This window comes from Miniopterus natalensis, chromosome 2 (genome assembly GCF_054644295.1).
Source record: "Miniopterus natalensis isolate mMinNat1 chromosome 2, mMinNat1.hap1, whole genome shotgun sequence".
Lineage (NCBI taxonomy): Eukaryota > Metazoa > Chordata > Mammalia > Chiroptera > Miniopteridae > Miniopterus > Miniopterus natalensis.
Window position 1 is genome coordinate 136,948,806 of NC_142082.1, and position 22,098 is coordinate 136,970,903.

The window sequence follows — 22,098 nt, forward strand, 5'->3', positions numbered from 1 at the left end:
CCCCAGCCTCCTACCCAGGAGCCCATGGTCTGGCCTCAGGGCCGGGGAGGGAACTGCTGGAGCTGTTTGCCCAGACAGGCCTGTTAGGTGGGGCCATAGACAAGGAGCAGGGAGAAGGCAGATGTCTCATGGGGTCTCGCCTCAATCCTACCCTGTTTGCCATGGGGCTCCTTGAGCTGCTCACCCCCAATAACTCAGCCAACCATGTGGACCAGCCCCCCGCCCAGCACTCCAAGAAGAACATATGTCTGATCACAGGGGAGCCTTGGTCACAAAAAGCCCAAGGACACCACTGGGATGCTCTGGAGCAGCTGGAGCTGAGCTGTGGATCATATGATGAGGCCATAGAGAGCGGGGCTCTCAGAAGAACACAGTCTCCCCACAGAACTAAGCCCTATGTTCTCCTGGGGTCTTTGTCTCCTGTGGGGATCAATGCACAGGGGACCCAATAAGGAACTTCAAGATCTAGACAGGCCCAAGGTTCACAATCCTACACCTTTTGCCATCCTCCAGTTACCTCTGACTTTCACTTCAATTTATCTGATCCAAGCAGACAACCTTAAACCCATTTTACAGATTAGAAACCAAAGCAGAGACAGGGAACTCTGTTTACCCAAGGTCACAGATCAAGTTACCCTCCTGTGTGGGTCAGAAAAAACCACAGGCCCCATCTTTCTCTCAGCCCTGTGGTGCACTTCCTGGGAATATGATGATGCCGGATCTTTTGTTTGTTTATGTAACAGCATCTGAGCTGAGCAGGGCTGCTCCGAGCAGTGTATCTGTGTCCTCGCCCCACCCCCAGTGACACCCCTTCTTCTACCCCGAAGACAGCCAAGGGAGGGATCACTAATGGAACATCCAGGGTATCCTAAAACACTCAGGTTGTCCCATGACTCACTGCTCCTCCTCTGGTCTCATCCACTGACACAAAGTCCTCTAGAAACAGCCCCAGGACCTCACACCCATGCTGTAGCAGGGGGTCTATTCTGGCCACATCCCCAAGGGAAACAATGGGGCATGAAGACAGATCCAACCAGGCCCTGGTTGCTTTGCCACAACTCAACAAGGTTCCCCAGGCCTTAGCCCCTCTTGACCTTGCCCTGGCTCCCATTTCGAGGGAAAGCCCCTGGAGATCTAATCAACACTCCTCTCCCTGAGGAGGGACAGCCCCTGGTCTCTGGAGATTGACCAGTCATTCCTCCTTTGAGGCCTTCTCAGATCTGAGCCAGGAAAGCACAGCCTGACTCTGCCCCTGCCCCAAACAGGCTTCAGCATGTGCAGCCCCTGCCCCGGCCTCCGACAGGGGCTTCTTGTTTAGTCTCCAGTGCCTGACAGGGGTCATCCTATCTAACCATCTGCCTTTGTCTCAGCCAGGCTCCACCACCCCTGCCCTCCTGTACCCTCCAAGCTGGAAGCAGGCAACTCACGGTGGAGGCTGAGGGAGATGTTTATGGTGTGCTCATCCACGAAGCCCTTCAGGCCAGGCATGCGGGCACACTTGAGCTGCGTTTGGGCAGCACTGTCCCCAACGTGCACCCAGCACACAGTCTCATTGGCGTAGCTGAAGTCCATGGCTGTGGTCTGCCGTGTGCTGGTGGGTGTGATGGTAGACACCTGGGCCCCACTCAGGTACGTGGCCAGGATGTTTTGAGAGTTGGCAATCAGCAGCACAGGGGGCCGGTCTACCGGCTCTGTAGATGGAGGAGAGGAGGGTCAATGCAGCAAGGGATCCTAGGACCTCACAGGCCATTTTCCACCAGGGAACAACACTGAGGGCACCTAGCATTGTGGCCACATGTGACCCCACCCACCATTCTTAGCCTTGCAGGAGCGGTTGTCTGGCTGCAACAGGTAACCTTCCACACACCCGCACATGAAGGAGCCATCTGTGTTGGTGCAGAGCTGGCTGCAGGTGCCGTACACCGAGCACTCATCAAAGTCTGCCAGGGGGAAAAGCAAAGATATGGTCATTTCCAGTGTGATGCAAGCAGGGAGTGTGTGCCCTCAGACACTACCACTGCATATGTCCATCCCTACAGCTACTTTGGAGGACAATTTGGCAGAATATTACAACAAGAAATGTGCAAACTCACCCAGCAAGTCCAGACTTGGAATCTACCCTAGAGAAATAGCTACATAGTGCACATCATCCATTCATTCAGAAAATATTTCTTCAGTACCTACTAAAGTGCCAGTACTGTCCTAGGTTCTGGAGATACATTAGTGAATAAAATAAATTCAAACTGCTGCCCTCATAAAACTTAAATTCTGATGATAAATGAAATACTATTATGATAATAAATACAAAAAATAATACATTCTATTGTCTGAGGTGCTAGTGCATTGGAAAGTGACTGGCGCTATGGAAAAATATTAAGCAGAGAAAGGGGAAAGAGAATGCAGGCGGTTCGGGTGTGATTTTAGAGCGGCCAGGGATGGCCTCGCTGAGAAGGTGGCATTTGTGCAAAGGCTCAGGGGAGGCAAATTTAAAACAGAAAAGTTTGCATTGTTTGTAACAGAGAGAAATTGGGAACATTTTACTCATCAATAGGGCGATGGCCAAGTAAACTGTGGTAACAGTCATACATCACAGTGGCTTTTAAAAGAGTGAGGTAGAGCTCTACATATTAACATGGAAAAGTCTCTAGAACACACTAAGTAAAAAAACTGAAAACAGCCCAGCTGGCGTGGCTCAGGGGTTGAGCATCAACCTATGATCCAGGAGATCTTGGTTCGATTCTCTATTAGGGCACATGCCTGAGCTGTGGGCTAGATCCCCGGCAGGGGGCGTGCAGGAGGCAGCCGATCAATGACTCTCCATCATTGATGTTTCTATTTCTCTCCCTCTCTCTTCCTCTGAAATCAATAAAAATATATTTTATATAAAAAAACTAAAAAGAGACATGTACACGACAATTTTTATGTAAAAAAGAGCACATGCACATAACAGCAGTTTCACCGAGATTTTCTATGAATACATACACACAGATGTACAGAGAAAGCCCTGGAATAAGAGATAGCAAACTGATAATAGAGCTGACCTCCAGAAAGATGGGAAAGGGATCAGAAGTGAAGAGGATTTGTCAAAGTAGACTATAGTTTTATCTGTAGCGCTTTAATTTTTTTTACAAGAAAACGCACACATGACCTATATAATTTTAGGGTGAATTTTTAAAAGTCTGATGGAAGCAAGTGGGCTCACAATCATGCCCTGAGGCTATATATAGGGTGTGTAGCCACACCTCCTACCTGGCACCTTCCATCTAATTTTCTCTTACCCCAGCCAGGCCTGCTGGCCCTGTCTCCCTCTTCCCCTCACCAGCACACAAGCACTTGCACTCACTTACCTTTGCAGGTCTTGCCATCTGCCTGCAGCTGAAAGCTGTTGTTGCAGTAGCAGGTGGGCCCGTTGAGTGTGGGGACACAGTGGTGCTGGCAGCCCAGCTGAGAACAGTTGCTTAGGAGCTCTGTGAGAGGGCAGGAGACACACACTCAGGCCCTCAAACCTGGCAGCCACCCCCAGACTGTAACCTTCACCCAGGCCCCATCAACCCTTCAGAAACCACATTTAAGGCCTGTAGTGTTGGAGATGAAAGGGGCTTAGGAAGCATCTACCATATTTTGCAAGTGGGGAAACTGAGACCCAGAGAGGATATAAGACAGGCCCAAGGTCACATAACGAATTATGGCTTAGAACTATCTCCCTGCTCTGGCTGCTCTGGCCTCCCTCTGTCCCATGGAAAGAGGTGTGGTAGTTTGTTGGGCTAAAGGGAATGTGGACAATGAGTCTTATCCCCTTCATGTGTCTCGTATTTGCACTGCTTGGGGACTGCGATGTCAGCTCCAGGGCTGAGGGTGAAGACTGGGCATGGAACCGAGTCTTTCCCCACAGGATCCCAGCTTGGAAGCACCTATCCCTTGAGCCCTAGAGGCCTGTGAGAGAAGCCTAAGTGAAGTCCAGGTGGAGGACAGCAGGAGGAGCAAGATTGGCTCCCTCAGGATCCTTCTCTAATCTTTCTCCTGCCACTGACCCACTTCCACAGGGGGGACAGAAGGGAACGAGACAGGAGGGGGGAGAGGTGGGAGCAGCTGCCCCCCCTAACCCAGCGACCCAATTAATGGCCTTGCGTGGGGCCAGGAGGCCTGGCCACAAAGACCCCTTTGTCCAGCTGCCTCACACCCCCACCTAGGAGTGAGAGCTGCCCCAGATGCTAAGACATTCAGAAGCACTAAGCCTGCCAGGCAGAGCTGGGATGGGGGACGAGACCCCAGTTATTCCTTTTCCTCCCCACCTCCACCCGAGAGTCCAAATGTGCTACCTGTCCAGCCTTCCACTGTAGAGAGGTAAGTACTGTTTATTCCAGAAAATCTAGAAAAGAATTTATCTTCTGGATATGAGAGGTGGGAGTATGAGGAGAACCAACTTCTGTAATATCAGAGAAGGAAGTTCAAACCCTAGATTTTTGAGGTTCTTTGTTGTTTTTGAAGGTGAAAAGGTATTTGAGGTATTCAAAAGGAAGCAAACTTGAACATGCACCATCTGATAAGATGGGATGTGCGTGGTAATTGAAGTCAATCCCTGTGCCCACACTCTGCATCCCATCCCAGGAGCTTCAGACAAGAACATGCAAAATCAATGAAAGGAGAGAATAAAAATCTTTCACAAACTCCCTTGCTCCCTGCCCTGAGTGAACAGCAACCAGATGTGTCTCTTCCCATAGGCCGGGGAAGCAGACAAGCAAAACTCCAGACCTCCAGCCCCAGCTTTAATCGCAGCATCTGCTCTTCTCTGTTCATACTCATGTTTAATGTAAGAAACAATTTGGAGAAAGGATCCCACTATTTACCAAAAAAGAGTATGAAAAAACTGATCTAGTGTAAAACTTTCATTTTATAGGTGTAAAACTGGGGTCTGGAGAGGGGTAGTGACCTCCAAGCACAGAGAGAAGTGCCCAGGCCAGAACCCGTACTTGGAGCTTGTTGATCAAGCTCCAAGCCCAAAGGGCCCACGGATTTAGGCTGCAGGACAAGGCCTTATCTCCACGGGAAATGCAAAGACAGTCCTAGGATGGCAAGCTTCCAAACCTCTCAGGTGCCCAGCTGAGAACTCATTGCATCCACCTGGGATAGGAGACGTAGAGGAGCCCTTACCTCGGCAGTGGGGCCCCTCATCCGAACCATCCATGCAGTCCTGGACCCCATTGCAGAGGCGGGACATGAGAATACACAGCTCGGTGCCCAGGCAATTGTGCTCATTTGGCTGACATCGCTGGGCCTTACTCTGTGGGCCTGGGGACAGATGGAAAGGTTAGCATGACCAAGCGGGTAACAGTGGCTACTTGGCCAGCTGTTCACTGGGAGAGGAGGTGGGGAACTGAGACTTGGATTTCAGACATTTGCATTTTTGAGATCTCAGGGGGCCTCAGGGGTAGTCAGACTCTTCCACTTAGAGCCCTTCTACACCAACCCCAGTAGCAGTCACACACCTGGGAACAGCCAGCTTGAGGGGAAAACTAGGCTTTCAGCCAAGAGTCCACTCTCCAAATGTCCCATGCCTATGGACCCCAACCCCTCCACATTCTACGCTCAGGAGACAGAGGTTAGAAGTGAAAGAGCTAAGGAAAACTGAGTCCATGGTAGCGAAGCTCAAGTAACAAAGAGCAAGCATCTCCTTCCCATAGCTTCTTGGGTCACAGAGAATGGGCTGAGAATTGGACCAGTTCTAAAACTGCACTGTCCAATACGTAGCCTCAGCCGTAGGTCACTACTGTGCACTTCAACTGTGACTAACTGAAAATGTAAGCATAAAATACACACACAATTTGAAGACAATTCCACACACAAAAAAGAATGTGAAAGATCTCATTAATACTTTTACATGAATATTATACTGATATGATAAAATTTTGGATACACTGAATAAAATAAAGTTAAAATTAATTTCATTTGGTTGTTTTTTTCCTTTTTAAATGTGGCTATTAGAAAATTTTGAATTGCCTATGTGGCTTGCATTATATTTCTATTGGACAAGCACTATTTTAGACCCCCAACCCCAGAGCAGCCTGCCTGACAGAAGGACTTGGGAAGGGTCAAAGGTGGTGGCCCACTGGTGATGTCTCTGGTACTTCCTTCATTGCCCAAGAAGATGGGCTTGGGGTGGGGATAGAGCTCCTCAGGGAATCCTCAGGAGGCCATGAAGGCTAGTTTGCTGGTTGAGCCCATGAGCTAGAACACAGACTGCCTACTGGCTCCCAAACCTGGACAGGGTGTGTGAGTGAGAGTGTCTGTGTGTGTGACCTATCCCGTGTGCCTGGGTAGGAGTCTGCATGCACAGGTGAGGGCGGTGTGTGGCAAGGAGTGAGGGTCTATTTGTGTGTCCCTATGTGTGCTGATGCTTCTGATCTCAGTATGTGCTTGTCTATGTTCTTTGGGGAGTGAGTCTGGGTTTGTGTGTGTGTCGGCAGGTATCTGTCTGAGTGCAGGTTGTTCTTCTGCATCCCCCGTTTGAGTGTTGACTCTGTGTTGCCATAAGAACACGTCTGTGCTGGCATCTGCTTTTGCATATGTCAGGGGGGGTGGCAAGTCAGTGCCCAAGAGAGACTGTGTGTGTGATGGGTCTGGGAGTAAGAGTGGGGATGTGTATAAGGTGGGGTTTGCTTCAAAGCAAGAATGGATAAAAAGAGCCAGATCCGGCCCCTCTGCAAGGCTTTCTTCATCCTCAACACCAAGTATCAGGATAGAAATGTGGGGCGTAAAGGCGGCATCAGACAAGAAGATGCTCCAGGCTGAACCACCCCACAATAGAAACACTTGCAGAATATCCCTGGCCCCCACTCCTCCAGGGCAGGGTATGGGGGTGAGGCAGAGAGAACTGGTGGCTCCCTTTCCGGCCTTAAAATTATCCCTGATAATTATGGGTAAGGGTGTGGGGAGAGCACAGGGGATGGGGCTGGAACAGGATAAACCCAGGAAAGAGAACAGACAGACCTAAAGAATTCACAGGCACCTAGACCCTGGCCCACATTAACTAAGCAAGGGAGAGGCTGAAGGTGGAGACCCCAGCACTCTGTCAGCTGCCCAGGACTCTGGGGTCCCGCCAGCAAGTCCTCCACCCCCCACCCCCACTGGCAAAGTAAAGGCTGGGTGGGGACCTTTCTCCCAGTTTAAACAGCTGCCTCTGATTACACCACTTACTAGGGGCAGGGGAAGGCGGGGGTGGTGGGAAACGCACAGGGGTGGGGCTTCTGGTACAGAGACTGAGCAAAAGTTAGTGGCCTTTGGCCTGGGAGTCTAAGGACAGAAAGGGGACCCGGCCTGACCTGTGGGCACTCAGCAAGGGTCAGGCGGCTCTGAGGTGGGAAGAAGAGGGACGAGTAAAAGAAAGCGGAGGTTGGGCCCTCTCCTTCCAGCAAAGCTGTCAGTGCAGAGAACACAGTCTCTGGCAGGCTTGGGTGCAGCGGCTGAAGGAGGAATCTGATGTGCCATTTCTGAGCACAACAGTCACCCTGCCAGGCACACTGAAGGGGGAAGAGGACAGCTTTAGCTGTGTCATGAACAAACAATCATAGAGCAAGGTCTACACCAAGCTGGGGATCACCTAGTCCTCATTCCAAACTGCCTGGGTCAAAAGGAAAAAGATAAGTCAGGGGTTTGGGGAGGGACCCAGAAAAGTACTTACAGATCTCAGGGGCCTCATCAGATCCATCCGGGCAGTCCCTCTCACCATCACACCTCCAGCCCTTTGAGATACAGGTGATCTGGTCTTTGCAGGCAAACTGCTTGGGGCTGCAAGTCTTGGGGACTAGGAGCAAGGAAAGAAAACAGAGTGTAAATGAAGGCTGGAAGCCAACTCTAGGGCCCTAAAGCCCCCCATTTGGCTCCTCCTCTGTCACTAGCATCAGTCTCCATTTGGCCCAGACTCTCTGAGCCAGTCCATGTGGGAGGTGGGGCACGGGGAGATGAGGCTGTGTGTCACTTCTGGAACACTGTGTACCTGTGGGGGGGGCGGGAGGGAAAGGATACACCCCCACCCAGCCCCCTAGACTGCCTGTAGAGTGCCCCTCCTCCATCCCTCAAGGTCAAAGCCCTTGCTGTCTCAATTACTCTGGTCACGTATCAACACCTCCGGCTTTGCTGGCTGAGAGTGAAGGATGGGGCATTTACGGGACATTGACATGTTTTCTCTTATCTTCCTCTCCCTCCCACTAGACGCCTAAAGCTGATCTTTCCTAACCTCTCTGCTCCTCTGCCCTCTGGCTTACTCCTGGTTCTTGGAACTCATCACCCTACTGATCTCCAACTCTTAACTAACCACCAGGCCCCCCAGACGGGAAGTGTGTAAAGGGGGTGCCCTCAGTACACTGGTAGCTTGGAGAGGGTATCAGCGGAGGTACTGGAGGTCATGACTGGGCAGGGCAGGGCAGGGCAGGGCAGAGAGCCCCACCTCCACCTCTATTCTCTAAAGATATAGCCTCCCTTGTGGTTAGACCTCAGGGAGGACTTTCAGCATATGTCCTCAGAGGTAAGAGGCACCTAAATATTGCTTAGGATTGCCCTGGGTGGTTTGTTCAATGGTTAGAGCATCGGGCCTTGGACCCAAGGGTCGAGGGTTCAATTCCTGGTCAAAGGCACGTACCTCGGTTGTAGGCTCATTCCCCAGCCCTGCCTGGGGCTCTTTCGAGATGTTTCATCTCACATGGATGTTTCTCGCTTGCTCTCTCCCCTCTTCCCTCCCTCCCACCCTTCCACTCTCTCTGGAAAGCAATGGAAAAAATATCCTCGGGTGAAGATTTAAAAAAAAAAAGATTGCTCAGAATAATGGAGTTGGAAAGCCGAGGCAGGGAGATTGCTGAGGTGACCTGTGGCAGCTTATTGCAGTCCAGCTAACCGGTGAAGTTACTATATCCAGGACCTCTTTGCCCTGTCCCTTCAGCCCCACCAGCCTCCTTCTGCTCCACACCATTCTCTTACCTCATTCTCTAGGAGAAATTAAGAAGGTAACACTAACTCTTATTGTGGGCTCAATATGTGCCGGGAATTGTGGTAAACCAGTTCTTTCCATGTATCATCTTATTTAATCCTCTCCACAATATGACAAAGTAGGTACTACTAATACCACCATTTTATAGATGAGGAAACAGAGTCTCAGAGAGGGTGGGGTCACATAATAGGCAAATGACAAAACCAGGGCTCACTCAGTTTTGAGTTGACTCCAAGCTTTCAACCAGTGCAATCTATACTAATCTCCCCATTCCCACTGAGAGACGCTCAGGAGCTGTTCCTCCCAACCCCACCACCATGTCCTCCCCTGTCCTTCACCCTCACCTAGGGCTGGGTTCCCAGTCTTCCAGCTCTTCATCGCCTTTTCCTTGGCCTGTGTCAATTCCATTTCTATTCAGCTGGCATGCACTGTAGACCAGCACTGTGCCAGGCACTGCACTAGGCAATGGAGTGCCAAGGAGGAGCAAAATGCCCCCTCAGGAGCCTCAGTCCCCTGGGAAGGCAGCTGTACACCACTACCTCGCAAGCAGGGCAGAGTGAGCTCAGGACTGGGACGGAGTATATGTAAAGTATGTCAGGGCTTGCCAGGAGGGACAGAGTCTGAAAGGGGCCACATGGAGAAGATGTCCTCCCTCCCTAACCTCGATCTCTGGCAGAGGGGACTACACTCAGGCCCCTGGCCAGGATGAGAGCCGGGTTCAGGAAACTCATCAAGGATGGCAGGGCCAGGCCGCCCCCCCCAGTCCCCCTCCCTTACCCCCCACCCTGAGCTGGGAATAAAGGCCCCTTGAGGAGGTGGATAATGCTGAGTTCATTGCCCCACTGGGCCAGCTGTGAGGTCTTCCCGGGGAAACAGCCCGCCAGCCTAGTTAGCATGCCGGAGAACAGTCCTCTTCCCCTGGCCAACGGAGACTGTCTGGGGGGGCATAAGGGGCTAAATGGAACTCAGAGGCAGATGGGCTGTTTGGAGCACAGAAATGGCCCCCATGCCCCCCAAGCCCCCCCACCTGGACTTCGTCCACACCCCCACGCCTCCTGGGCCAGAACTCACAGACTTGGTCTGAGGTCACTGGATGGTCACTCCAAACTTCCCTCCACTCTGCATCTCAGCCACTATCCTCCCTCCTTTGGCCCTTACTTTGTCCCCCCTGCTGTCCCCCACCCCCATTTTTGGCCTGAACTCGACAGAGGAAACAGCAGCTGGCAAACTCCAAAAGCTGGAATGAGAGAGATTCACAAACCAGATGTGCTCTTGCAGAGGGAGGGGAGTGGGGGATGGGGAAGTGAAAGAAGAGGAGCCCTCAGGGCCCCCTATCCCACATAAGCATCTCTTCAAGCCCAGGGGCAGAGGGACTTGGGGGTGCACATCTCCCAAGAAGAAGGGCAGCATAAGGATCATGGAGAGATAAGTGAAAGAACTTCCTTCCTGTCAGGGATGGTGGAGAAAGTCCCAGGAATTTGGAGTTTGAGGCCTGTCTTTGATTTCCATCAGGAGGAGAGGGGAGGAAAGAAACAAATAACCTACTTTGGGGCAGTCTACACAGCCAAGAGAAGCCCCACTCTGAGGTGGGAGGGAGTTGTAGTGGGGGTGGGGTAGGAAGCTGGTAATCTGCTTAGAGCCTCCAGCCAACCCCACTCCCCTCTGCTGAGCCTTCTGCATTTGATACCAGCACCCAGAATACCCACCCCTGTGGCCTGCAGGCTAGATGAGGAAACAACACTGCCCTAAATTCAGCCTTAAATTTAGGATCAACTACTGGCCTCTGCTGCCTCCTGCCCTTGGTGAGAATTGGGGCTTCTTGATATGAGCTAACACTTTACAACATGGCCACTATGAGTCAGCCACTGATCTGAAAGTGTATTAACTCATTTAGATCCTCACAACCCTGTGAGGTGGGTACTATTGCAATTCCCATCATACAGAAGAAGAAACCGAGACGCAGCAGTTAGTAACTGAACAGGTGGTTTCCTCATTGGCCATGACGATGGAGCGGGATGGAGAAGGTTGAGGAAGGGAAATGGCAGGGAGAATATTTTGGTCCTCTGAAGCTGGGAGTGGAGAGCAGGATCATAGGAGGTGGTAGTGGCCTTCAAGGCTCATCAGAGAGGAAGGGAAGAGAGGAGAGGGACAAGAACAGGACACAAGAGGGAAAAGAGAGGAGGGAGATGAAGGAGAAGACTAAAAAGGAAGGAGAGCAAGCGAGGTTGCAGAGAGAACACCAGGACACAGGGGCCGTCTGTTCTCAGCTTTGCCTGGAGATGAATGTGACCGCCATGCTAACTCTGGCCAACACCCCTGCCCCCCCTCAAATCCAGGCACTCGGCCCAGCCATGGCCCCCAGGGCCACAAGCTGGAGCCAGGACAGGAGGTGTAGGGTTGAGTGTGCGTCTGGACACAACAGGGACCCCAGTGCCCCGCTTGAGCCTTCGCTATCGTCCTCTATCCCATTCTAGGACCCTGGGGGTCAGCAGGGGAAGGAGGATAAGAGTGCCTGGCCAGAGAAGAGAGCGTGAGGAAAGTACAGGACCTAAGGAGTCTTCTCCAGAGGCGGGGACCCATTCTTTGCTCCCCTTGGGAGCTGTGAGGGAGAGGGAGAGAGGTGAGACTTCAGATGGTGCTTCCTAAAGAACCAGAAGACCTGAGGCAGGAAATTCATGAAAGAAACTCTTGAGGCCCTTTTCAAGAGCAGACACAGCAGAGAGGGATAGGCTGTGTGTGAAGGGATGTTTTCTAAAGGGAACTACATGATATATCTAACGGAATAGAGGAGCCAGGGTGTGGCCAAGGAGTGGGGGGCAGAGCCTGCAGGAATCTAAACTTTCAAACATATGGGGGTGGGGCTGCAAGGGCCTCCCAAACCCAAACCAAGAGCTTTTCACTGAATTTTATGTATTTTGGGTGTTACCCGGTGGCTCTTTCCCGCAGCTCAGCAAGGCTCAGACACATTTTTGTCATTCCTGAGTCTGGGCCTCTGCTTTGCGGCCTGGACAGACAGACGGACAGGATGGCTTGGACTGCCAGGGGAGGGGAAGGGTCTCCCCCTACCTCTTGAGTCAACATTGACTCAGCAGCACATTAGCCTGGCAAGTGACTTCCCCAACATCTTTTCCTTTCCCCCACAAGTAAGATTCAGACCCTTCCAATGTGTCCAGAAGTCATTATGTCTCTCACCAGGCCTTTATAAGCCCTCCTTGCCTAGTCCCCAACACACACACACACGGCTTATCCTCAGCAAAAGTAACAGCCTTAAGCTCCTGACCCATTCCCCACACCTTTCTCTAGTTCTCAGGTCATGAGGAAGTTCTGCCAGAAGTCTAACCTCCGTCCTTCCTTCTGAAATATCTCCTTTCTCCCTCTTACTCAGTCCACAAAGGGTATCAAGTTCCCTCCATGCAGAAACATTCTCTCCAAAATCCATTCCCAAAATTAGTGGAGGGGGAAAAGAGAGGAACTTGAAGGAAAGTGGAGGAGAACTTTCACTGCCGAACTGGATATTCCCAGTCTGGCCTGGGAGGGGAAGACTAACTACAAAATGTCCAGGTGGGAGCTAGGGAGCATGTGAGAAAGCCCAGGAGAAATGCCTGCTCCGGGGTAGCTTTTGGGATACAAAGAGGCCTGGATGGAGGTGGATGCAGACAGACAGAGACAAAGCAAGCGACAGAGACAGAGAGAAAAGGCAGAGAATGTCATGAAGAATGGGCAACAAGAGAGATGAACCAGGAGGATGAGGGACAGAGTTTCTGAAAGGCCAAGAGGCCACACACCAATGACAGACAGAAAGAAGCAAAAAAGATAGAATGGAGTCTCAGCCCAGAGGTTGCCAAGACAATGACACAGTTATCTTGGGATGAATATGGAGAGTAACAACCCCGCTGCAATCCAGATTAGGGTGGGGGCAGCATATATCCTGATTTAGGGAGACAGAGTCCCTGCCCTAGAAATGTCTGACCCAAGGGAGACCCAGGATAGGAGCTACTGCCTCCCATAGAATCTGGAAGGTGGGAGGAAGGAAGACAGGGCTCTTCAACCAGGGAAGCCAAGGCCTGGGGAGGCTCTTATCTCCCCAGGAGGATCAAGAAGGACAAATGCTTCTCCTGCACCATCCCTCACCTCTCTCCCAGGGAAGTTTTACACTGGTGCCTGGGGCCACTGCACGGGAAGCACTCCAGAGCCAACTGCTTCCTTCTCCAAACAATGCAGGATCCTGCTAACCAGGCTGAAATCTGGGACTGAACACAGAGGGGTGGGTCTAGGTTCTCCAAATACTTACACCCCACACAGTTAGCTCCACCAGGTCAGCGATCCTTGCGTGGTCCTACTCAACTGGGCGATAAGCCCTCCCCACCACCATCCAGAGCTGGGGGACTTGAAGGCTGGTGAGCCCATAAAGCTAGGGTGGGGTGGGGGTGGGGACTGAAAAGAGACTGAGCTCTGAGCTTGGGGTTTTGATGTGCAAGGCGGAGACTGCAGCAGGAGGAAGGAAAGTTAGACTTGGGTAAGGAAGGGATCCCAAAGGTGAGGAAGGAGTTTTGAAGAATTGGGGAATTTGGACAAGATCTGACTCTGGCCAGGGCCTTGACTGACAGACATCCTTAGGAGGCCCAGTGATGGGGAAGTGATTGGGAACAAAAAACTATGGAGAAAATGGAGGAAGGGGGAACAAGAATAGAAGGAAAGGAAGTCTTGTGAAGCAGCCTCAAACAACAAAATATTCCCCCAATCCCATAATCAATGTCCTCTATGTCTCTACTTTGTCCTACATGTCTACTTTGAAAGATGAGGCTAAGGGGAGATGTTCAAGGAACTGGGTCTGACCAAGGGAGAAAGGAGTTTGCAACCTTCTCTCAGAGAGCCAGGAGGCAAACACCTCAGCTTCATAACTCACTTCATCTGTCCAGCTTGTCTGATAACTGGTAATACACTGGCTCAAGGCAGTGTGTGGAGAGGGGTAGGAGAGAGGAAAGCAATCAGCCTCCTCCCTGAGCCAGATCTGCCTGGGGCAGCCTTGCCCACTACAAAATGTTCTTCATCTCAGCAGGATCCTCGATAACCCTTCTTCCCATTCCCCACCCCATCTGTTTCCCCATCTTCCTCATAGCAAGTACACTCAATTCTGTTTACTAGCAAGGAGTGACATTGCTCCCCAAAGAAAAAGGGACCTTGGGGTAAGTTCAGGCATAGCAGAGAAGGCAGAAGAGGCGGGGAAGACCCCCAGGGCTGCTCCCCTGTTAGAAGAGCAGCAAAGCCTGTGAGAGCAGCAGGAAGGTTAGACACTAAGTCAGGTAAGCTGGGGCCAGGAGGCTTCCATCTCTCAAACATGAAGAAGGAAGTTCTATGTCTGTGGGCTTGGGGCATGAAGGCAGGGGTAGGGATAAGGGAATCCCTTAGGCTGCCTGGATAGCGCTGGCCATACAGACCTGTGGAATTCCCCTTTCTGACCCAGAGTGGGTGGGACACATGATTCATATTCCCAATCCCAAGGTAAGAACAGCAATGTGTGTTTGGGGAGGGGTCCTTTCCCTGGGACTTTGGATACAGTTTGGTTTGAGCTGGGGTTATAGCTAAGGACTGAGTGAAAATTTTAAGAAAGGGGAGGGAGGCATTAAGGAGAACATATCTAGTCTCCATCTTCCACTCACTACCAACCAACTTGGTGTGGCACATAGAGCCACTTTAGGACCCTGGGGGTGACACTACCTGTGCCATTCCTGGCTGGGCTGGGAAAATTTTCTGTTCTCCAGAGACCAACCCCTTGCTTCTAAGTCCAGCATGGGGCTCCTGATGATCTCTTTCTCAATTTTTTTCCTATCCTTCTCAGAAGCTGTTATATCTAAACCTCTCTGCCTCAGTTTCCCTTCCCACCTCACAAGGCTGATAACAAGAGGAAAGAGCATGCATAAGAAAGAAAGTCATGAGCAAGGGTTGGCTGTGAGGGCTGGTCAGGAGGATATTCAGGACAGATCCTCTTTACTCCTTTTAAGCAGATAATTGAGGTGGGGGAAAGCAGACAGTCCCCAAAACAAAATAATGAGGGCCACTGAATATACTGTTTTTTCTGGGCACAGCTACTTGCTCACTCCTTAACTTCCCTCTCTCAACTGAAGCAATTTGGGGGTAAGGGCAGAGAAGGAAAGATAATCTGGTTTCAGAGAAAAATTTTCCCAGTCCCAGCCTAGCAAAATTTAGAAGATGGAGGAGGGGTGCATGATGGTATTAGGCCCATTTTTTTCCAGGATGACAGGAGTGAAATGACAGGAAGCAGTGAGATCCCAACCCTTCTCAAGTCAGGGGCCCAGCCCAACCCCATGACCCCCGCTCCTGGCTTGGGCAACACTTGAACCAGTGACTCACAAGTAAGAGAAAAAAAATAGCTGACATAAAAGGGGAGGGGGCACCCCACTTCCCCAAAAGGACACAGTTCTAGCTCAGACCCAACTGTAGTATTCAAAGTGTGTGTGTATGGGAGGAGCAGGGAAAACGGTGGAGAGAAATAAACACATTTACCAAAGGATCAGGGAACTGGGGGGTGGGAGTATAGCCATAACCCCCATCCAACCTCCAACTCTCCTTCCAGTCCAAACTGTGATCAAGCCAGAAGTCGGAGAGAATGAAGCCTTCTTGCAACCTCCCACCTCAGCATTCCAGGCCATTCTCAAGTCCCCTTACCCAACCATGACATCTGACGTCTTTTCATTTCAAAGCTCCCAGGAATTAAGAAGGAAAATTCAAAGTCACATAGCATCTCCTGATTCTCCTCCGCCCCCCAGTACAGCCCTATCGAGGCTACTGACTGAGGCCTGAGAGGGGGAAGCGCTCACTTCGGAACCCAGGCAGGCAGCCGGCTGGATCCTGGACCCAGGCCTCCAAGCCTGGTCTCCCAGGCCCAGATTCCACACCCAAGCAGGGGGCCCTCTCCGTGGCCTCCCTTTCCACCCACAGCCATCTCTCCGGCCTGGCTGCCCTCTGCTCAGCGGGGCACTCTTGACCTGGCTCCCCCTTCCACATTCAGAGGCCACTGCGAAAGCCCCCCGCCCCCCATTTGCAGCCCTACATTGCAAATCCAGATTCCTTCACAATTCAGATGCGGGCGGAGGGGTGGAGGATGCATGGGAAGCCGAGGCCCTCCCCAACCAGAGATAGGAAGACAAGGCCTCTGGATCCCGGGATCAGAAAAAGGGGGAACCCTCTTCTCCCTTCCGAGGCCTCTGGTCTTTGTTTTGGCTGGGGGCCCCCACGGAAGCATCATTTGCCCAGGGCCACATCCTCCGAATTGGACCCCCATCCCCACCCCCAGTCGGGACGCTGCTGTGTCAGCTGGACTGTGATAACAAAAGGCACCCCCTCCCGCGTCTCCCTTCCCCATCCAAACGCAGGAGTGGGGGCTGGGGAGTGGGTGTCCCCAGGGGTCCAAGGGGGCCAAGGAATCTCACTTACCGTCGACAGCGGCCACGACCAGAGCTGAGAGCAAGGGCAGCAGCAGCTGCGGCGGGGTCAGCATGGTGCGGGCTGATGCGAGCAGCAGCCCCCTACTCTCTGGTCCTGCGACTTCTCCCCTTTGCACCCCCCCCAATTGGGGGGTACCCCTTTTTCCTCCTTTCCTCCTCTATTCTTATCCTATCCTTCAGCAGCTTGCACCAGGGGCGTGGGTGAAGAGGCAGAGTTCGGAGCCCCTTGTGGAGGGTCTGCTGAAGAGGGTACGCCCCCTGCCCCCAAATCCAAACCCTTCACCCCCCCCCCCCGCTTTTCTCTCCGCTCCTCTTTCCCCCTCCCTGAGCGCAGCTCACAGCCCCATCTCCGAGCCGCCTCCGGCTGCAAAAATGCACAATTGGGAGGAGGCGGGGTAGGGGGGTGGGGGCGTGGACCGGGTTGGGGAGCCCTTGGAAGAGGCCTGATGCAGCTCTGGGGGCTCCCCTCGTTTCCGCCTCCTCAGTGCCCGGGCCTGGAGCTCGCACCACTGTTCCCGGGACTGAGGTGCCGCGGGGCGGGCTGAGGGGGAGAGAGGGAGGGGAAGGGTAGAGGAGGGAGGGAGAGAAGGGGCGGGGAAAGAAAAAGGGGGGGGGGAATGAGCTACGCGGCAGTCCTGTGAGTGCGCATGCGCTCATTTGGCACGCTGCCCTGGGGAGGGGGAGTCAGGGCAGCTACGAGATTTGTGGCTCTGACCAGCGGCTCGAGAGTGGGGGTCCCGTGGCCTCGGTAGCTCGTTTGGGACCGGGAGCGTCCTCTCCCCTGACTGGGCCTTTCCCTCCCTCGCTGCAAACTGCTGAAGGAACAGGGGTGCTTGGGCAGTGGGCGAGGACAGCGGAGCGACTTCTCTTTGAAACTCGGTGTCATGCCCGAGGATTTCAGGCCGGGTCTGGGGATCCCAGACCTAGGGGTCTGGGCCGAGGCCTCATTTCCTAGAGGTACCCTGACTGTGCCTCGCCTGTCTGGGGTGGGGGCAGAGGCCGCCAGTCCGCGGGGAAGATTCAGGAAAAAGGCTGAGCTTTGATTCGAACACTTTGTAAGACTGGGACTGGGACTGGGGCCTGCGGCGGCGGGGGACGGGGTGGAGGAGGGGCCGCGAGGGCCCGCCCCCACCTCGCTCCGGGGCTCGGAGTAAACAGGGACACCCGCGGGGACACGCCGGAGCTTGTCGGCCCTCCTAGGGCTTGGGGTAGGAGCCCACCTTAGTACCCGCCCCGCCCTGCTCGCCTGGCACCGGGCGCGGGAGGGGCAGGCTCTGGTTTGGAGGGAGGTGAGTCACCGGCGGGTGGGGCCGCCCCCTTCACCCCAAGAGGTCGGGACTCATTTATTTTTTTGTTTGGTGTTTTGTTTTTTTATACCTTCTGACTGGCTTCCCACCAAGTCGGGGTTTTTGATTCCGAGCAACAGGGATTTGGAATAAGATGAGGGACTCTGGACTCGAGTTCTAGGAGCCGTCTGCAGAGTGCCGGACCTTTGTCCCGGCCCTGAGCCGGTGCGGGAATGCTACTTCGAGTCCAGAAGGCGCCGGATGGTTTCCAAAGCTCGGTGAATGTGCTTCTGGCCACTGCCCCCTTCTGGGTGTTTTAACTTTCTGGGGGTCTGACTTTCTGGTGTCTGGAAGTCAGAGTTCAGGGAGACAGCAGGCGACTTTGGCTGCCAGAAATTGACGTTAGAGGTGAGAGTTGCACCAGGCTTCTCCCTTTTAAAATTCTAGTCAAGGAAGGATTCTAAGTCCCCCAGTCTGTCCCTGATAGAAAGCAGAGCAGCACTGAGAACTTGTCCGTTCATGGCAACAGAGGAATCCAGAGGGAACTAGACCTTTCCCCCAAACCAGAGCTCCCTCTGGGCTCGGTGTGCTCCAGGCCAAGGCCACCTACCTTTAGTCTTCCAGGCTAGAAATCTCAGACTCTTTGCCAATTATGTCTAATCTTGCAAGCCTATGCTCAAGGTCTGTCATTTTTTCCTTTGAAATAAAGCTCAAATTTCCTCCTTTTCCACTGCCAGTTTTTTTCACATAGCCGTGGGATCTTATCCTATTATGCAGCCCTAAGGGCAAACACAGTGACAGGCACAAGCAGGGATTCACTAAATGTTTTTAATGAATGCCTACTAGGTTCCTTCCTCTCCCAGGACCCTCTCCCAATATTATGGCCCAAGTGAAATCAGATTGAAACAGATTTCAGGCATCTTTGAAAGGGAAAAGCTAGATGGAGTGACCATATGTAGCTTGTGAGGGGGAAGTCTCATTCCCTGCTAGCTATCTTACAAAGGTGAGTCTTTCTAAATCTGCTTTCCCTGTTTAGTCTCTTCCTGGCTAGCAGAGCTCTATTGGGTGTTATAGATAACTAAATCAAATATGAACTCCTCTCCCAGCCATGGATTTCCAAAGTCTGGCCTCAACCAACATGTCAATACTTCTTATTTGCTACCTCCCAACCCCTACTAGCTCATGCATGTGAATGTGTATTTATTTTTAACTTTATCTTATAAAATGGTAACAATTAGTGATTAAAAACTCAGAGTATAGGAAGGCACAAGGTGAAAAGTAAACTTGCTGCTCTCCACACTCCCATTCTTCAGTCTGACCCTCAGAGTAACCACTACTGAGAGTTCCACAGGTCTCCTTCCAGGAGGTTAAAAAGAAAAAAAGATAAACAAATATACACAAACATCATTTAAAACCACAAATAAACTCATACAATGTATACTATTCTGTAACTTGCTTTTTGCAATTAACTTATCTTGACCCTTTCCCACATTACACACACACATCTAGCCCTCTTTTTATATTGGCTACTTGGAATCTCCTTGCTTGGGTTCTCCACAATCTACTGGGGATGCTGGGCACAGGTTATTTCTACTATGTGAACTGCTGAGAGTGTCTCTATAAGATGAGAGAATGCATATTTCTACCTGAGCCTTTAATTATACTGTTCTCTCAGTTCCTCCCTACCTTCCTCAGAAAAGCTCTCCTATTATTCTCCCTCTGCCCACTCTTCTGTTTCAAACTTGCACTCAAGACAGCCTCAGTATCTAGACATTAGCACTTAATTTTGCAGGTCTAGGTCTACCACCAGACCATAAACCCCTTAAGGGCAAGAATGTCTTTTATTTCTTTGTATCCACCCACTGTTAGGAGCTCTTGATTGATTGATGGGAAGGCTGCGGGTATTAGGACTAGGGGTGCCTGTGCTGGTGGAAGAGATAATCATAATTAATTCATTTCAAATAGGATGAGACTGTAAGCATCTTCTCCGTATGTCTCCTATAGCCCTCATTATGAAATCCCTTTCTGCCTCAGCTTCTTCTCTTTCCCCCACTTCTATTGTTAAGAAGCATTTTACATCTTCAAATCATTGGGTTGGAATTATAACCAAAATAGTGGGAAGTCAAAGAGGAATTCTCTGCAATCCATAATCAGGACACCTAGAATGGTGACAGTAGGCAAAGAAGTTAGTATGGGAGAAGATATCTTATTTTTTTGGACCTCCCAGCAAATCATTAAACATCTTTTCTTGTCTGAGTGTAACAGGCACTGGGATTGGAGCATTAAGAGGGCTGCTCTGGGATTGAATGTCAGACCAGAGACTGACACCACCTACTGGTCAGATAAAGAAGTGTAAATAGGAAGGGTGTTTCTGAAGGGTTTGGTGGAAGGTGGGAAGAGACCAAGATTTATTTAGTGCTTACCATGTTCCAAGTCAAGCAATGGATTTTACATGGATTAGCTCACTTGAGTCTTATATAGCCACCTTGTGGCATAAGTGTTATTTCTAGTTTGTAGATGTGGAAATAGAGGCTCAAAGAGATTAAGGAAATTTGCCTCAAATCACAATGCAGATTGGAGCCCAGTTTTCAAACATTTAATAAACATTTATTAGGTATCTCATATGTGCCAAACACATTGGTGGGCACTAGGGACAAGAGATGGAAACACATAGTCTCAGACTTCGGTAAGCATATAGATTAGTGGAGTTGTGCAACAAGAAGACTGACAGTTATTACACAGTACCTTAGTGTCTATGATAAAGGCAAGTACAGATGGCCATGGGAACCAGGGTCAAAGCACAGCAGTGTAGATGATACCAGACTATACGTTGAAAGAGAAGGAAGAAATGACAGGAGGAAAGTGTTTTAGGCTATTGGACAAAAGCATGGAGGCATGAGGAAGTTTAAAACACTTGAGGAAGTTTTCTGACCCGCCGTCTCTGGTGGAACCACCACCAAGATGCAGTTTTTCTTGAAAACCCTTGAGAGGAAGGAAGACCATCACTCTCGAGGTTGAACCCTTGGATACAACAGAAAATGTAAAGGCCAAGATCCAGGATAAGGAAGGAATTCTTCCTGATCAGCAAAGACTGATCTTTGCTAGCAAGCAACTGGAAGATGGATGTACTTTGTCTGACCATAATATTCAAAAGGAGTCCACTCTTCATCTTGTGTTGAGACTTCATGGTGGTGCTAAGAAAAGGAAGAAATCTTACACCACTCCCAAGGAGAATGAGCATAAGAGAAAAGTTTAAGCTGGCTGCCCTGAAATACTATAAGGTGAATGAGATGGCAAAAATCAGCCGACTTTGTCAGGAGTGCCCTTCAGGTGAATGAGGTGCTGGAATTTAAAAAAAAAAAAAAAATCTTTATTGATTTCAGAGAGAGGAAAGGAGAGGGAGAGAAAGAGAGAGATAGAAACATCAATGATGAGAGAGTCATTAATCGGCTGCCTCCTGCACACCCCCGACTGGGGATCGAGCCCGCAACCTGGGCATGTGCCCTGACGGGGAATCAAACCCCGATCGCCTAGATCTTAGGTCAACGCTCAACCGCTGAGCCACGCCTGGTTGGGCGCGGTGCTGGAATTTTATGACCAGCCACTTTGACAGACATTGTTGTGGCAAATCTCTGACCTATTGCTTCAACAAACCAGGAGACAAGTAATTGTATATGGGTTATAAAAAGACATCAACTAACATTTTCTTAAAAAAAAACATTTGAGGAACAACTAATATGACTGAAGTTTAAGGTACTTATTGGGGAGGGTAATTGATGAAGAATTAGGGAGCCTTATTACAAAGGGCGATTTTAGCCACACTAAGGAGTTAGACTTTTTTTCCTAGAAGTAGTGGGGAGCCAGGTGAAAAATTGATGAAGTCCTTAATGCATCAGCCATAAAGCTGGAGAGGAAGAGGATTCCAGACAAAGGAGGTAGGATCAAGTTTACTAATTGGTTTATCATGTTGCCCTAGAGGATAGGGGCAGAGAAAGCTGGGTCTGGAAACTTTGGCTCACATTAGAATGGTCTCAAAGTTCTCAAGTTTGGGCTGCACATTAGGCTCCTGGGGAGCTTTTAAAATCCCAATGCTAAGAAAAACTGGAGGACTTACACTTCACTTAACTTCAAGACTTAACCCACACCTGAAACCTATATGTTCATGTTAATCATTGTCATCCCAATAAGTTTAATTTAAAAAAAGGAAAAAAGACTTATAAGCTACAGTAATCAAGACAGTGTGGTATTGGCATAAGTATCGACATCCATGGAACCAAACAGAGGATCAGAAATAGACTCACACTTAAAGGTAACTTGATTTTTGACAAAGGTGTCAAAGCAATACACTGGAGAAAGGAATGTCTTT

General features: G+C 50.8%; 1 protein-coding gene and 1 pseudogene across 1 annotated transcript in view; one reads left to right on the forward strand and one right to left on the reverse strand.

Moving 5' to 3' along the window:
* LRP1 (LDL receptor related protein 1) overlaps positions 1-16,744 on the reverse strand; it is a 78,274-nt gene extending 61,530 nt beyond the window's left edge. The window contains exons 1-6 of the mRNA XM_016224470.2: positions 16,436-16,744; positions 7,679-7,801; positions 5,152-5,289; positions 3,348-3,467; positions 1,812-1,940; positions 1,428-1,691 (exon numbers count right to left, since the gene is read on the reverse strand). Of these exons, the coding sequence (XP_016079956.2) occupies positions 1,428-1,691; positions 1,812-1,940; positions 3,348-3,467; positions 5,152-5,289; positions 7,679-7,801; positions 16,436-16,499 (838 nt within the window). The 5' untranslated portion in view covers positions 16,500-16,744. The remainder of the gene's footprint in view (positions 1-1,427; positions 1,692-1,811; positions 1,941-3,347; positions 3,468-5,151; positions 5,290-7,678; positions 7,802-16,435) is intronic.
* Positions 16,745-20,693: 3,949 nt separating this feature from the next.
* Positions 20,694-21,400, forward strand: LOC107546140 (ubiquitin-ribosomal protein eS31 fusion protein-like; annotated as a pseudogene).
* The last annotated feature ends 698 nt before the right edge of the window (positions 21,401-22,098 follow it).